Consider the following 17,738-nt stretch of genomic DNA (forward strand, 5'->3'; position numbering starts at 1 on the left):
TAGTTAAGGCCGTAGCCCACCACGCTGGCCCAATGTGTTAGGTTATCCTAGTTACTTTCGCATTCGACTCCTGCGTTGTTGCATCTGTTCCATACTATTAAAGGAGACCTCAGGAAACGCATAGAAGCATTTGAGATATGGGCATTCAGACGTATGATGGCCAGTTGGACTCGCAAAGTATCCAATGAGGAAGTTCTGCGACGCGTCAACCAACGGCGCGAACGGCACACCATCTAAAACCTGGAAGTTTCTTGAGTCTCTTGGAGTTGGTAAATCATCTCATAGATCTTCTATTAACGTTGATATCGAACTCCTAAATAAACATTTTTCTACTTCTGATACAATTAATAGTTCCGATAAAGAACGTACTCTTAGAATTCTTTCTTCCCACTCAACTCCTAACTTTTTACCATTTACCTTCGAGTCTTTTACTGAATGTGATGTTAAGAAGAGCATAATATCCATTGCATCGAATGCTGTTGGTGTAGATAGCATTACCCGTAATATGATCATTCCAATTCTTGACGTTGTTTCCCCTATTCTAACTCATATCTTAAACTCTTCCATTCTCTGTAGCAAATTCCCTGAAGAATGGAAGTTTGCTAAGATTATTCCTCTACCTAAAAAAAACAACCCTTCATCGTTTTCTGATTTTCGCCCCATTTCTATATTACCATTTCTCTCAAAAGTTCTTGAAAAACTCGTATCTAAACAACTTAGTCTCTTTCTTAATAAGAATAACCTTCTCAGTTCTTTGCAATCTGGCTTTCGTCCTGGTCATAGTACGGCTACTGCTCTTGCTAAAGTAACTGATGATATTCGATGGGCGATGGATAACAAGCAGCTAACAATTCTTATTCTGCTTGACTTTAGCAATGCCTTTAATACAGTTGACTTTGACATCTTGCTTAGTCTTTTACGCTCTATTAACATATCTCCATCAGTAATAGACTGGTTTCGGAGTTACCTCAATGGCCGTCGACAGCGCATTCAGATTGACGAGTCCTTTTCGTCTTGGTGTGATGTTGCGGCTGGGGTGCCTCAGGGTGGCGTGTTATCTCCTTTACTTTTTTCTATTTTTATTAACTCTATTACTCAAAACATCTCTTCTCTCTATCACATGTATGCAGATGATATCCAAATATATCGCTCATCTACCCTTCAAAATCTTGGTTCTGCTGTTGCAGCTATAAATAATGATATGGCTGCAATTTCTGAGTGGAGCAGGCAATATGGGCTAAAGGTCAATCCTGCAAAATCAAAAGCTATCGTTATTGGTAGCTCAGGAATGATCGCGAGGGTTGATTGGCTGAGCATTCCTTCTGTTATTTATAATGGCATCGCTATTCCTTTTTGTGACTCTGTTAAAGATCTTGGTGTATACCTCGACCGGGAATTGTCATGGACAGTGCATGTCAAAGAGCTGAGTCAGAAAGTGTTTGTGGCGATGAGCTCGTTGCGAAGGCTGCAATCATTTCTTCCAATTCCGACCAAAGTTATGCTAGCACATTCTCTCTTTCTATCTATTCTCGATTATGCGGATGCAAGCTTTCTTAATCTGACCGAGGATCAGCTTAATAAACTTGAGCGTCTTCAAAATCTTGCTATTCGGTTCATATTTGGCCTTCGCAAATATGACCATGTTTCCGAATTTCGACAAAAACTCAAGTGGCTTCCTATTCGTCGTCGCCGGGATATGCATGTACTTTCTCTTCTGTACTGTGTGTTATTTCATCTAAATACTCCCTCGTATTTAAAAGAGAAGTTCACTTTTCTTGGTGAGCAATCTGGTGTAAGATCGTGCCGTGCGCTGACGCTGTGTATGCCTTATCATAGGACAAAATTTTATAAGCGTTCGTTTAGCGTACGAGCTGTGGAATTGTGGAATGCGCTTCCATTGAGCATACGACGATCCAAATCACTGGCGATATTTAAAAGAGCAGTTAAGGCCCATTATATTGTTAACGACTTTTAATAGTATGTATATATGTACTTACTCATTTATTGTATGTTAAAGTATTTAATTATGTAAGTGTTGTTATATTTTTTTATTTATTTATTAATTATATTAGTTACTTTTTATCTATTTGTGCACACTAGTTTATGTATTAGCATGTAGTTATTTGCATGTATGTATTTTAATATTTGTACCACCAGCAGTCTCCTCTTCTTTTTTTTTTCCTAATTCTAAGGTTGCCTGGCAGAGATCGCTATTAAGCGATAAGGCCGCCTTTTGTATTACTACTTCTTTCGATGTTTCTGTTTTTGTTATATTTTAAATGTTGTGGTATACAAATAAAGAGTTTAATAATAATATGAGCTCCTTCAGCCTATTATGATGGGAAGAAGAAGCGTTGGTCGCAGAAAAAACTCCTGGCTGGTCTTTTTTCCACAAGGCGTTGGAAAAGTCGTAACTCTCTGATGTTACGAAGCCAGCTTCGTACTGGCTTCGTAACATCATAGAGTGGACGGGAATCGCGAATTCAGCAGAATTATATCGCCTCGCGAAAAATAGACAAGAATTTACGAAGCTGACTGCCAACCTTCGCTAGTCGGAGAGGCACCGCAAGAAGAAGATCTTAGTTACTTAAGGGATGATGCGGCTGACATATCCATGTTGGATTAAAGACCCATATAATTTAAGATATAAAAAAACCCTGAATGTGTAGCATGACAGCCTAATGGGTAAGGCTTCGGCTTCCCTTTCGGAAGGGCAGAGTTAGATCCTTTAACAGTGCAGAAAAACATCGTGAGGAAACATGTATGCGTCAAAGTTCTCCATAATGTTTTCAAAAGGCGCGTGAAGCCTAGAAAACCGCAATTGGTCAGCTAGGTGGACTAAGGCTTATCACTCTGAGACGTCGTTAGGTTCTACGTTCATTGACTCCACGATTGACATAGGCACAATATAAAGGCATCGACTGGAGACTGCTGGGGCGCCTGAACCCCCCTGGTAATTGCCATCGGGCCCTACCGGCACGATGGAGGCAATAGTAGAATGTTTCGGCTGGCGAACATAATTGTGCCCCCTACTAATTGTTGCTCAATGCCTTGGCTCAGAGATTCTAAAGAAAGAATAAATAAATAATAAATATACTAAGACAATACACACATCGCCATCTAGCCCCAAAGTAAGCGTAGTTTGTGTTATGGGTAATAAGATGGCTGATGAATATTTTTAATGAATAATATTATTCATAAATACTTATAATATACATATAAACACCCAGACACTGAAAAACAGTCATGTTCATCACACAACCATTTTCCAGCTTTGGGTATCGAACCCACGGCCTTGGACTCAGCAAGCAGGGTCGCTACCTAGTAAGCATCTTATTTATGTAGCTTATTATTGGTGGAAGTCGGCACTCGTAACAAGATATCCTAGTTTGCATCCTGGAGACAGCCACGCTATAGGAGTTGTTAAAACCCGCGGACCCGTACAAAAGCTAGGTATTCATTCAAACTACGAAATGTTTTTTGATACTGTTGGTTAGTATTATTTTAGTATTTAAGTACCTTATCGCCAGACTCCATCGAGGCGTGTAACTTGTTTACATTATTTGTTAATAATAATTAGGTTAATGTTTATTAATGGTTACAATAATGCTTGCAGTCAGCTGGTCTACAAAAGCCCTTAAACAAAAGAATTACAAAAAAAAATACCTTATTTCTTATTTAAGCGGAATGTGACAAGTCGACAAGGATTGGATAGAAGCAGGTGTTACTTTGCGGAAATCCATGATATGTTATGAAAATGAAGCTTAATTGTTAAGCTTAGTTGACTTAATACATTTTCATTGTAAAGTCAACATCTCCTGAGGATGCTAAAATTGCGTAGAGGGTACATTGCCGAAGATCTGTTTGGTGTGGAGTATAAGGAATGATGAAATTATAAATTACACCATACAGATTCTCCTGCTTCGAAGAACCTATAAAATATGAAATATTTTGTATCAATAAATAAACAAGTTTACAAGTTCTTGCGCATTATTCAATTAATTACAAAAGTAATTATAAGTGTCCCGAGATCGTTACCTAATTAATTCCTATCGCACCGTTTAAAATCGCTCTGTAATTACAACGGATCCAAAGTGGACCTTTAATATACACAATCTCACACCGAGCCGTTATGACGATAAACAAACAATCTGTTCCCTTAGTTCGAGATAACAGCTCGCAAGGCAACTCGCTGGTTTTCGATTATAGAAACATTACGACATCGAATGTAACTGTTTTTTTTAAATATTAACAGCGCGCAAACGAGCAACTGGGTCACCTGATATTAAGTGATCACCGCCGCCCATAAACATCTGCAGCACCAGAGGAGCCACCGATGCGTTGCCGGCTTTTAAGTAATTTGTTTATCCGCCCCTTGAATAACCCTAGATAGTATTTTTGAGGAAACACATCAGATGGGAGATTGTTCTATAATTTGCAAGTGCGCGGTAGAAATGATCTGGTATTTCGAACAGTAGAAGAAAACCAGGCATCCAAATGATGAGGGTGGGATTTATTTCTACGCCGTGACGTGCGGTCAGAGAACAGGGAAGGAGGTATCAATGCAAAGTACTTTGCGGAAATCCATGACATATTATGAAAATTAAGCTTATTTGCTATACTCCGCGAAAAGCTCCGAGCTGTATGATGAAAAACAATTTAATCATACTCCAACTTTCGTAGAACACGTAAAAAAATACTCTAAAATATTTAAGAATGTTTGCACTAATGCGAAATCGCTACACATTAAATATAGTATAATGAAATCTGATAACAAAATACAAACAACCTGGAAAATAGTTAATTACGAGTCAGGAAAAACTAAATCTCGTGATGTGGATTTTGAACTTATTGTTGATAACAATAAAGTGACGTCTGACAGGGAGGTTGCTAATACTTTCGAAAACTTCTTTCAGAATGTTCCCATTTTGTTAACAGATTCTCTAAGCTCTTCACCAATAGCAGCTCAGCGTATATTGAGAGATAATGTTAAAGAGTGCAATGTTTTATTTAATTTTAAACATATATCTGCAATAGATATTGTAAAGAATTTCAGGTTATTAAAGTTGAAAAAAACCGGTGATTTGTGGGGTATGTCGGTGATGGTCATTTCTAACATTATTGACGTTATTGCCCCTTATCTAGCTGTAATTTTTAATGAATGTGTTGATATGGGTATTTTTCCGAACCTAATGAAATGTAGTAAATTAATACCCCTTTTTAAATCCGGTCAGAAAAATGACCTTACCAATTACAGGCCTATTTCAATCTTGCCAACTCTTAGTAAGGTCTTTGAAAAAATTATACTTTATCAACTTTTAAATCATTTTAATGTAAATAACTTACTTCATCCGGAGCAGTACGGCTTCACTAAAGGTCGTAGTACAACGGATGCAGGCGCAAGACTCATAAAGCATATTTACGATGCCTGGGAACGTTCGCAGAATGCCATTGGTGTTTTCTGTGATCTGTCCAAAGCATTCGATTGCGTTGAACACAAAACGTTGTTATTAAAACTAAGCCACTATGGCATCAAAAACGTTGCACTCAATTTAATTGCCTCTTATCTAAGTGATAGAGTTCAAAGGGTATGCGTAAAAGACATAAAGTCTAAGGGATCATCTGCCTTAATGGGTGTCCCACAAGGCTCAATTTTGGGTCCCTTATTGTTTCTGGTGTATATAAATGATCTGCCACACCATGTCAGGGGCACTTGTGAGATTGTACTGTTCGCAGATGATACATCTCTCATTTTTAAGACTGATAGAAACAAAGATAATTTTGACGATGTAAACCGTGCTTTGTCACATGTGTCAGACTGGTTTACTGTTAATAACTTACTTTTAAATGCAAAAAAAACTAAGTGTTTGGAATTTGTTTTGCCTAACGTAAAAAAAATTGATAAAAACATCATAATAAATGGAGAAACACTTGAAATAGAAAACTCCACTGTTTTTCTAGGAGTGACCTTAGATTGTAAGCTACAGTGGGGTACCCATATAGAAAGCCTAGCGAGTAAACTCAGCTCAGCTGCATATGCAATCAGGAAAATTAGACAGCTTACCGATGTTGAAACAGCTAGGCTTGTTTATTTCGCATACTTTCACAGTATTATGTCCTATGGGATCTTGCTGTGGGGAAAAGCTGCAGATATTGAAAGTATATTTATACTACAGAAAAGAGCCGTACGATCAATATATAAACTTGGATCACGCGAATCGCTTCGTGAAAAATTTAAACAAATAGGTATTCTTACAGTAGCTTCGCAATACATTTATAGTAATATAGTCTTTGTGAGGCAAAATATTACTCTTTATAAATCAAAAGCTGAAATTAACAATCGACTTACCAGAAACGGACATAAATTGGTGATATCTGCATATCGTCTGCGAAAGGTGCAGAACTCCTTTCTTGGGTTGAGTATACGCTTTTACAACATGATTCCTAAGGAAATTCTTGACCTACCAATGCATACATTTAAAAAATGTGTAAAAACGCATCTAGTACAGCGAGGTTACTATACATTTGATGAATTCCTCAATGACAAGGTAGAATGGAAGCAGCCAGCCTCGCTCTCATCTCCCGCAAGATAGCAAAATGATTGTAAATGTTGATGTTGGAAAAGAGCAACTACTGAGTTTCTTGCCGGCTCTTCTCGGTAGAATCTGCTTTCCGAACCGGTGGTAGAGTCACACAAACATGCATACTTGACGTTTCAAAAGTGCTTATAAAGTAGGCCTACTTGAAATAAATGAATTTGAATTTGAATTTGAATTTGAAAAGCGGAAGAATCGAAATTTCCTCAATCCTTATACTCCACACCAAACAGATCTTCGGCAATGTACCCTCTACGCATGTTTCGCTCCGAAACCGGAGCATCCTCAGGAGATGTTGACTTTACAATGAATAATTGTTAAGAGCCTGCTTTCAGACTCCAAGGCTGTTGGGGTTTGATTCGCACTACTGGAAAATGTTTGTGTGATGAACATGAAAACAACCACCTATATTATTAGTATTTAAGTATATAATTTATGAATATAAGTTACCTTTGTACCCATTATACGCTTGCTTTGGGGCTAGATGGCGATGTGTGTATTGTCAGTTATATATTTATTTATTTAGTTCTCCATATTCTGAAGCTTCCATAGTAAAAGTGACAAGCAGTAAACGTAGGATTCGGCATTTGAAAACACATACTTCAAGAGCCTATGGAATCTTTTTTTTCTATTATATATATATATATATATATACAAATTAGTCCTTGTTGGTGATCAAACCTGGTTAGATGCAATAAATGAAGCAGTCTGAGTTGTTAGCGGGTTATTCTGATAGGGGTATGAGTAAAAACGCCCCTAACACTAACACAATGTTTACCCACCATATATTATGGTGGGTAAACATTCGACTTTCTCGATAGGGCTCTTTTCACTCTTCCGTTATGTTTTATGGATATACTAGAAAACGAACGACGCTTGCGAGGTAAAAATTCGTACTAAGGCTTCTGACGCAGAATTTCGGTATGTATTAGTCAGCTGCTACGTTTAACGTTTAAAATACAACTTTGTTTACTTTACTCTGGCTTATGTTCATAGGGTTCCGTAAGAAAATGAGATTGGCTTGGCGTGGCTTAGTTGCGAGAGCGCCAATAAATCGTTTGCACGCACAACGAAAAAAACAATTTCTAAATAAAAATAACATACAATAAACACAGAGCAAGACATAAATATATTTACACACTTGAACACACGCACACACACACGCGCACACACACACGCGCGCGCGTACACAGTGTACACCACATATTGTTACTCTTGCTTTACCAGAAACTTTTTTTTTTTGTCTCAGTTTAAGTTTTTTATTATAAAGTTACCTTTATCTTATGAAACGTTTCAGGCACTTATGAAGCCATCATACATATATGCCATTCATTTATATTAAGCTATGAAGCTAGAGTAATTCACACCCAAGCTTTCAATCGTTTAAGTAATCCTTAATATTATAAAGGATTTTTCTGTAAGCTTACGTTTTATATAAACTTTGAACTTATTGATTGTGATTCAGCGATATACCTTTATGGTATTCACACAAGGAATCCTAGTCTGGAACTTTAACTGTATTCTGTTCTTACTTTTGTAGTTTCATTGAAATAAATAAATCTTTGTGGGTTAACATAACTTACAAGGTTTAAATTGAGTCCTATACCTACTTTCCGGATTGCGCCCACCCGCTCAAGTGAACCGGTACTTTTTGCATTCGCTGCAAGGCCACTTCCTCTTCCTAAGCGATTAATTGAAAACTTCGTTTTTTTTTTTTAAATTAAAAGCTCTATAATGCAAAGCGGCATACCCAAATAAAGTTTATTTTTGTTATTGAAATGAATGCCGAATACTGAGGTCTCTGACCTATACCCTTGAGTGAATGTAGAATTGCAGTTACACAACTTTTTATATTATTATTCGTTCACAAGTTATTCACCTGGTGGTAAGCGATAAGGCCGCCTTTTGTAAGAATAGAAAAACAAAAATGAAAGTGAAATAAGTGATGAAGGAGGTTTAAAGTGGTATAGGACTAACATGTTAAGATTCAATGTATACAGTATGCCAGTATACTGAATACATTGAACCTATACCGCATCTTACCCGAACGTAATCTATACTATCATTAATGGGAAAGTGTGTTAGTTTGTGCTTTCTAAAGATTTGGATTTGAAGTGGATTTGTAAAGAGTAATAATGGCTAATTATTACTTTAGGAAAGTAAAAGAATCGTACAACGACGCGGAGGAAAAACGCGGGCAGCAGCTAGTATTCCAATATGTGCCAGTTATAGTTAATCGCTTAGCGGCACGGCTTCGTCGGTAGAGTGGTGAGTAGCCACGGTCGAAGCCTCCCACTAGATCAGACCAGGGAAAACTAAGCAATTCTAATCTTTAGCGGGATTTAAAATATATTAGAAATTCTACGCAGACGAAGTTTCTGGCATCCGCTAGTTACCTTTAATGATTTCATCGTATTTTAGTGCAGCGATTGTAAATGTATTCTTGAAAGTATTCGATGACAGTGAAGCAGTTCGTACTGAATAAATTAAGGGATTTTTTTTTCATCATCATCATCATCACACATTGACACAGATCTATTGTAGGCTTAACGACAAGGTTGCTTGGAAGCGTGCCGCTCCGCTCTCATCTCTCACAAGATAGAAAAATTCTAAATGTTGTTGTAAAAGAGCAATCGGCTGAGTTTCTTACCGGCTCTTCTCGGCAGAATCTGCCTTCCGGTGGTAGTCACTAAAACAGAGTGACTATTCAAAAATTGCTTATAAACAAGACCTACATGAAATAAATTAATTTCGAATTTATGGGAAGTTTCAAACACTACGGTATCGTGCCGCTATGGGTCCAGCGGTTCCCTGCCACTCGATGTAATCTGTCCACCTCGTCGAGGGTCTACCAACGATGCGTTAACGGTTGCGGGGTCGCGATTCTAGCACCTTGGGACCCTAACGTCCAAGGGTTCTGCGAGCCATGTGCACCGCCTATTGTCACTTCAACTTCGCGACTCGTTGAGTTATACCGGTAACTCAGGTTTTTCTATGGATCTCCTCATTCCTGATTTAAATGAATCCATACAAAATTCGCGAGAAGACTTGAAGAAGCGGTGATAGCGCATTGGTTAGGAGCCCGACTTCACTTCCGGGGGGCCGACTTCGAATCTCACGCACCTCTAGCTTTTCTAAGTTACGTGCGTTTTAAGTAATTCCAATATCACTTGCTTCAACGGTGTAGGAAAACATCGTGAGGAGACCTGCATGCCTGAGATTTCTGCATAACGTTCTCAAAGGCGTGTGGAGTCCATCAATTACACTGGGCCAGCGTGGTGGACTACGGTCTTAACCCCTTCTCATTTTGGGAGGAGACCCGTGCCCTCCTGTAATGGGTTGATGTGATGGTGATGATCATACAAAATTACAGATTTACGCTAGTCGTAAGAGTCATGAACGTAGTTAAATTGAAAATGTATTCTTAGCGATCGGAACAAAGCATTTAAACGCGATGCGTGAGTCAAGCGAATTAGGGCGAAATAATAACCGCCTGCATTATGTCACATTTCTACGAAACGCACGCTTTTACACGAAACCTATAAGTGATATTAACCTTTGTTTTTGTAACAACTAATTTCGTAAACGCGACGTCATAATTAAGAGTTAACCTGTTTATTTTCCTTGCAAAAAGTTAAAAACAAGTATTTAGTTAATAATAGTTTAGTTATTATTGATTGATTCATCATGAATAACATTAACCCTTTACAGGTCCACTACTGGACACAGGTCTCCTCTCATCAGGAAGGGCTTCGGCCGTAGTCCACCACGCTGGCCACCTTTGCACGCCTTTGATTTATTATTATAGATAACTCTTAGGCAATGGGAGTTTCCTCAAAAGTTGGAAGTGCGTGCCGTGGAACAAACTATTTCATTTTTCAAGTTATATCTCCATCCATATCCAATAATCCATAAAATTTGTTATTTTATCTTCTATTTGCTTAATGCAGACGGGTATAGAAATAGAAAAAAAAAAAAAATTCGTCAGACTTCGATCATAAATTGTTAGTAAAATACAAAGTAATAAAAACTATATAGGCAAAGGGTAAAGTTTTTTATTTCGCGGGATATCAGAAATTCTTAGGAGACGAAGTTGCGGGCATCCGCAATATATAATATAATACAAAGAATACTATATTGTTATTAATTCACTATGACGTAAGGTTGAGCAAGCGATAACAAGGTGTGAGTACAGTCGACCATAGAAAAGAACGGATTACCATCGTTTTATTTTTTCATCAAGAGAAAGTCATTTTATAAAAGAGAAAGTGCTTAGTACTGCGGTATACGCGCGTTATTTAATTTATAATTATTTATACGATGTGTTCAATAGGAGTTATGGCACTAAAACATGGTCACTAACTATGAGTCTATGAGACCCATAAAACAAGAGACTTATTCAAGTTCAGAGACCCGTAAAAGAACAAGAGCTACCAACAAAGAACAACGGGAGATTTTTATTAGACAGAATAAAAATTATGCAATCTTAACGGCAGTTCTTGACGTAAGATCCGCCCTTCTAAAGATTGATTGCAAGTTACAGAAATCGAACCGAAGATCACATATTGACAAGCATTCTTACATTAAATGGAATGAACTATAAATCTCAGATTGGAATTTATGGAGTATTGTTATAGTAAACCCATACTCCTAAATCGGTTTGCAAGCGGCATTGTACCGTAACGCCAAGTCGCTTGGCGGTACATCAATGTCTGTGGGTTGATAATAAGCCACGACCGAATCCTACAGGTTAGCCTATATTAAGCCAAAATCACCATAGCCCTTTCTTGCTTCTTAGTTGGTATAACATTTTATTACCTTTTTTTTTTTTAAATGACACCAACAGTAGGTACCTACAATAGCTGAAGGGCCTTTATAGGCAAGTTTACAGTACATCCGCTTATTTTTTGCCAAATATAAGTCGTTAATATGAATAAATATCAAATTAAAAACTGGTTTGAAAAAGGAGGAGATTGGGTAGGATAACCTGCTAACCGAGTTCTCAAGATGCGAAATATTTAAGTCAATATCTTTACGTGGTTGGAGTAGAAACTTGGCGGTTCATAGTATCACCTCAAATTAAAAGCAGGCTGTATGTCTGAAGTCCCAACGACTTTAGCCAAACTTTATCTACTATGGCGGTGACTATAAATGAATGTATATGTCCTAACCTAAACGTAATTATCTTCAGATGAATATAATTATGGTAATATATTCTTAGAGCAGCAGTAAATTCTAGTTTAAACAACAACATTTCGTTAAAGCTCAGGCTGTATGTCTGAAGTCCCAACGACTTTAGCCAAACTTTATCTACTATGGCGGTGACTATAAATGAATGTATATGTCCTAACCTAAACGTAATTATCTTCAGATGAATATAATTATGGTAATATAATCTTAGAGCAACATTTCGTTAAAGCTAGTTAGTTGGAAACCAGCTACTTAGTAAAAGCTAAAGAAAACGGGTTTTAAGTGTAACATATACATACTTCATACTTAGAATATAGTGGGTTCATAATATAATGTCCAATGATAAACATATATTACTAAATATATTAGCTGCAATGCAATTACGTGGTAGTAAAGAATATTTATTAAAAAAAAAAAAAAAAAAAACGATTAATTTCAACAACTAAAAAGCAAGAGTAATTCTTTGTATACGGTCCCTTTTTATTAAACAAGGAAAGTGCCGGGTAATTTTCTACATTGACTGACTGAAAAATATTTTATAATATATTTATTACTTGCTTTTTAGTTATTTTACTTTGTCGGTCGGCTACACTCTTTTTTGTGGGTAGGTTTGCAAATATACCTGAGTTATAATAGTCGTATATCAACTGCAAATAACCTTTTTCAAAATATTGCTCTTCCCGATACTGGGGCGTTAATGGTTCCCGCGATTTCTAAACAAAAATAGAACTATTAAAATCAGTTATCCTAAAAGTCCGTTTTCGGCCCGATAACCCAAAAGTGCCTTTTTAAACATTATCTTTAGGCATAAATTATACGACTGTGTACGTTTGCTACACCAACTTTACAGTTTTTTTTCTTACACACAAATAGTTAGGAATTTCCATGAAATTACTTTGTAGCTCATTAATTAGTCAAGTTATTTAAGAGGCTCAGCCTTGTACTGTTTTCGTGTGTATCAAAATCTATCGATTCTTAGAGATTTTGCGATTTGTACAGTCGACTTCAAAAATGTATAAGGCACCTTTTATTTCGAAGTGAGACAAAAGTATTAAATCGACGAACGGTATAGCAAATACAAGCCCATTATACGTATTTGATTGGTTTAAGTTTAGAGAATATTCAAGCAAATTAGGATTCAGTTTTACTTAATTGCAGTCAGAAGGATTATGTTAATCATTATTTATCGCATGTATTATGTCAGGACGTGGACCGTGCACAACAAATAAAAACGTGAAATAAAAACCATTTCCTTATTTTATAACTTCTTTTCCTTAACTTAACATAATAATAATTATTTTCCATCGACTTAAAAAAAAGGAAGAGGTTCTCAATTCTACTGTATGTTTTGTTTTCGTGTATTTGTTACACGATTACTCTGCCAATAATGAACCGATTTTGATAATTGTTTTCTGTTTGGTGCATTATACATCAGAGGTGGTCCTATTTTTATTTAGTACAGATTTATTGAATCCCGGGAAGGGGTCCCGGAATAAGAAAAGGAAAAGAGGAAGACCAAGGAAACGCTGGGCGGACGTTTTTACTCGAGTATGTGGACCTTTGTGCATGAGAAACGCTAAGAAAAGAAAGGAATGGAGAGAGCTGGGGGAGGCCTACGCCAGAGCGACTTCTACCACAACACAACAAAACAAATGAGAATTGGAGACTTTTTATTTATTTATTTTATTATTGAATCCCGGTATCCTGGAGAAATCGAGGGAACTATTCAAATATTATATTCACACCTATAGCAGCAACAATAAAAGCTGGCGGTGAAGTATTGGGAGAGCTTCTCAACCTCGGGAAAAGCAATACCTTGTAAAGGGTTATGAGCAGTTGAGATTTGACTATTATAACTTAGATAATTGCAAAACTATCCACGAACAAGCGTAAAAAAATTATAGCCAAGTGAAACTTAGAAAATTAATAGGTGCTTTCATTGTTAGGTATACTATAAATTTAGTAATTTTACATTTTAGTTCGCACCGACCTAAAAATGTTGTAGAAAATATTTATTTCTTGTTTTAAGTTTTTAACAACAAGGTCGGTTTTTTTTTGTCGAAAACTTTTTACCTGCGCAGTGTCTGTTGCATAGTCATTTCTGGCGTCTAATGTCAAAACCTTCATATTATGTAAAGAACATTATTAAGAAAAGCAGTTTTTTTATTATATATACTTTTACTTCAAATAATCGTTTTAAACGTTTGTTTTTTCATTCATGGAGTTTTTTGATTTTAAAATATTAATTAGATGTAGGCTCTTTTTATTAATCCAATTTACGTTCAGTGTCGTGAATTTCAACAATAGTACTTGATGTCAAATGAAAAATATAGTATGTATTTACTTATCATCATCAAAACTTTAGGCTTTACACGTACCACTGTATTCTGCTGGTGACTGTACTAACGTAAATATTATATTGTTATCAAGGTTGACATTGGCATGATATACCGTGACGAAATTTTAAATAAGTATACATTATAATAACGTATATTTTATGGCAACAATACGTTGCTTAATATGATTTGAGTGTGATGTATCTACCTACAATAATTATTATTGTATTCAACACCACAGTCAAATCAACACTATATAAGTTTCAATCTTAATAAGTAGTTTAAGATTTATGTGTATTTAGGATTCATATAGTAAGTAACGATGGGGCTGACCTGTAGGTAGGGACTTTTATAGGTAAAAGTCCCTTTAAAGAAATAGATTAAAAAAATAAAAGTCCCTTTAAAGAAATAGATTAAAAAAAAAACTATTTAGAGCATGGACCCACCACGCTGCTCCATACTGTATTGCACGGCACGGTTTACGTTATTACTCTAAAGAAAGTATGTTAAAAGAACTACTCAAATAGAAACAGCTTAGCGAATATAACTAGTATTTTATAAAGTATAAAAATCTCAATAAAAAAAAACACACGTAGATTCTCGAATTGTATGGAAAATAGCACCTATGCTAACAAGAATAAGCTAAGGATGATTTTTCATTTGAATGTAAGCAATTCCATGTCACAGTGGCCTATTTAAATTTAGGTTCATAATATAAACAGCACGCGGTGATTAGTAACTAATGCACTGTGTACTAATTAAATACTTTTATCACAGAATGACACACGTATTTGGTTCGCCCACACGTTGATATGCATTTCGCTTGAGTGCGAAACCAATAACAGCCTAATAATGTTTATTATAATAAAAATTATTATAATAAAATAGAATGCATGGTGAGAGTAAATTTTTAAGATGCTCGTCACAAAAAACCGACACCTTCATACCTTTTTTCTTTTGTTAGTGTAGTTTTTTCTACAAACGTAGAATAAGACGAAAGTTAAAAATATTTAAAAGATTTTTATCTTGTTACGCCAAAGAAGTATAACTTCTAACGCGTGTACATAAGTACACACTTTTTCTTTTTTTTTTCATCCACAACGATATAACATTTTTATTCCCCTCTGCACGGCTATCATAGGCAGGATGCAAAAATGATATTAATTTTAATATCCACTGACAAGGGATAAAATTTAGTTGTCCACCCATCAAAGCGCGGCAACAGGAAAAAGGTGAGGTTTACCACCGTTTTATGTCACACGTTTATTATTTGGATGTAAACGTGTGACATAAAACGGATTCACCCTTGACAGAGTTGTCGTGGATGACGATGACATTAAATAGTATACCTCTAAAGCCGCTGAAGCAATATTTAGGTTTTCAATTACACGTTGTATAATTGCCAGACCCCTACAAACAACAAGTCCGTTATCATATTAGACTACATCTTCACACAGCAGCAGATATCGCAAACAGAGACAAAAAAAAAAAAATATAGCAACTCACTTTGGTACGACGGTGCTCGTTAGGCATTATTCAAAATACCTTATCAACAAGACACTCGACAGCATCCTTAATCAAAAGTGACGTAGCACTTTTCACTAACACTGAAACTTCACAAAATTGTCGCCACTGAGACAAAAGCAATATCGTCCTAACACAAGACAAAAAAATAAACTAAAAGTCGCACACCCTTACTTAAGTTTAATTTTAGAAACTGTCATAAGAAGTGCCTGACTATAAACAAGTTATCTTATACTAATATATAAAGCTGAAAAGTTTGTTTGTTTGTTTACTTGAACGCGATGATCTCAGGAACTACTGGTCCGATTTTAAAAATTGTTTTAGTGTTGGATAGCCCATTTTTGAAGAAATACTATAGCGCTTAGGCCCGTAGGAGCATGGCAGCAATAAAGATTCAAATATATTCATATTTCAAAATCCTTTTTTTGTCCATCAAAGAGCTTTTGCTGCGTGCGCTGCGTAAACTGTTAAAGTTTTTATAAAATCATGCATGACAAAGTTTCCCCCTTTAAAAGTTCTAAAGAAAAGCTTGTCAAATATAAGCATCCATTCCCCAGTTTTAGCTCATTAGGAATAATAGATTTTCCAAATAACCTTTCTTTAGTTAGGCTAATTTACTTTTATGTATTTATTTATACGAGAATTTTATATGTTAGATTCAAATAACTCCTGTACAAACTTTAATACGTAAATCGGTTTCAGCTTTGCATTATCTGTCAGTTAGTTGTCATGTTTACTTAAGATAAGACTTGGTGTAGGTAAAACAGAGAATACCGCTAACCAAGCAAATAATAAATACGTGTACACATCGTATAATGTCATCATATCTCTTTTAGTATTTTGATAATAAATATTAGAGGAATGCAACCTATATCATACGAAAGCTACACTTGCAATAGATGTACACAAATTAAATCATACGCGTATGTTGCCATAAGGCAGGTGAATTAAAGTGAAAATTGTAACATATTCCTACTAATATTATAAATGTAAATGTATGTGTTTGTTACGCTTTCACGCAAAAACTACTTAACCGATCCTCATGAAACTTTGTACACATATTCTTGGAAGTGTAAGAAGTAATATAGGATACTTTTTATCCCGACATTAAGCTCGGTTCCTTTGGGAGAGGGGATGAGTGTTTGACGATTTTACACCATAACACCGACAAATTATAATCCATTTAAATAATTATTTTTGTACTATAGAGGTTATAATATGTATTTAATTTTGTCCAAACTGTGGTTGGAGATAGAGGACAGAAATCCTCAGCGGACAGCAGCAAACGTAAGGTTTAGCGATACTGAATACTTAATTTTTTTTTTAGATCTACAACAAATTTAATGCCACATCAAAAAACGAAATCAAACGCAGACGAAGTCGCGGGCAACAGCTAGTTATACATATAAAGAACGCTTTATCCAATTTAATGTTACGTGTTATATATATCCGAGAATACGACACTCACTCATGAAGATAATATCGAAAGTGCTTTACTACGCGGGTAACTAACCGATGGAAAAAAATGCGCACGCGACTACACGACGTGACCCCGGCGTCCGCACGCGACGAGTGCGCGCCGAAAAGTGACGTAAGCGACAAGTGTCAGTGGCGTCGACTTCCATGCGCCCCAGCACTTCCTTGATAAGGCGAATAGCATCTGGTCAAGTTCGCGGCAGAACACGTTTTAGATTGGGTTCTGTACGTGCTTGTTGTTAATAATCAACATCATTAACATCAACAACCCGACCCACTACAGGACACGGGTCTCCTCTAGGAGGGAGTTTACACCTTAGTCTTCCATGCTGGTCAACCTGCGGTTTGGTAGACTTTACACGCCATTGAGAACATTGCGGAGAACTCTCGGGACACGATTTTTTCACCGTTGAAGCAAATGATATGACGGCCGATTGGCGCAGTTTGCACCGACCCTGCTTTCTGAGCCCAATGCCGTGGGTTCGATTCCCACTACTGGAAAATGTTTGTGTGATGAGCATGAATGTTTCTCAGTGTCTGGGTGTTTATACATATATTCTAAGTATTTATGTACATTATTCATTAAAAATATATTCATCAGTCATCTTAGCTACGC

At 36.3% G+C, this 17,738-nt stretch overlaps 1 protein-coding gene across 2 annotated transcripts in view; it reads right to left on the bottom strand.

The window, feature by feature from the left end:
• The window catches only part of LOC120630342 (probable E3 ubiquitin-protein ligase RNF144A), a 145,785-nt gene that overhangs the window by 88,880 nt on the left and 39,167 nt on the right, over positions 1-17,738 (bottom strand). The window contains exons 1-2 of one of the 2 annotated variants that reach the window (XM_039899541.1): positions 17,083-17,205; positions 15,629-15,776 (exon numbers count right to left, since the gene is read on the bottom strand). The exons of the other annotated variant lie outside the window; for it this stretch is intronic. Of the exons in view, the coding sequence (XP_039755475.1) occupies positions 15,629-15,655 (27 nt within the window). The 5' untranslated portion in view covers positions 15,656-15,776; positions 17,083-17,205. Of the gene's footprint in view, positions 1-15,628; positions 15,777-17,082; positions 17,206-17,738 lie in introns of those variants that run through there. 2 annotated transcript variants of the gene reach the window in all.

This window comes from Pararge aegeria, chromosome 16, assembly GCF_905163445.1.
Source record: "Pararge aegeria chromosome 16, ilParAegt1.1, whole genome shotgun sequence".
NCBI lineage: Eukaryota > Metazoa > Arthropoda > Insecta > Lepidoptera > Nymphalidae > Pararge > Pararge aegeria.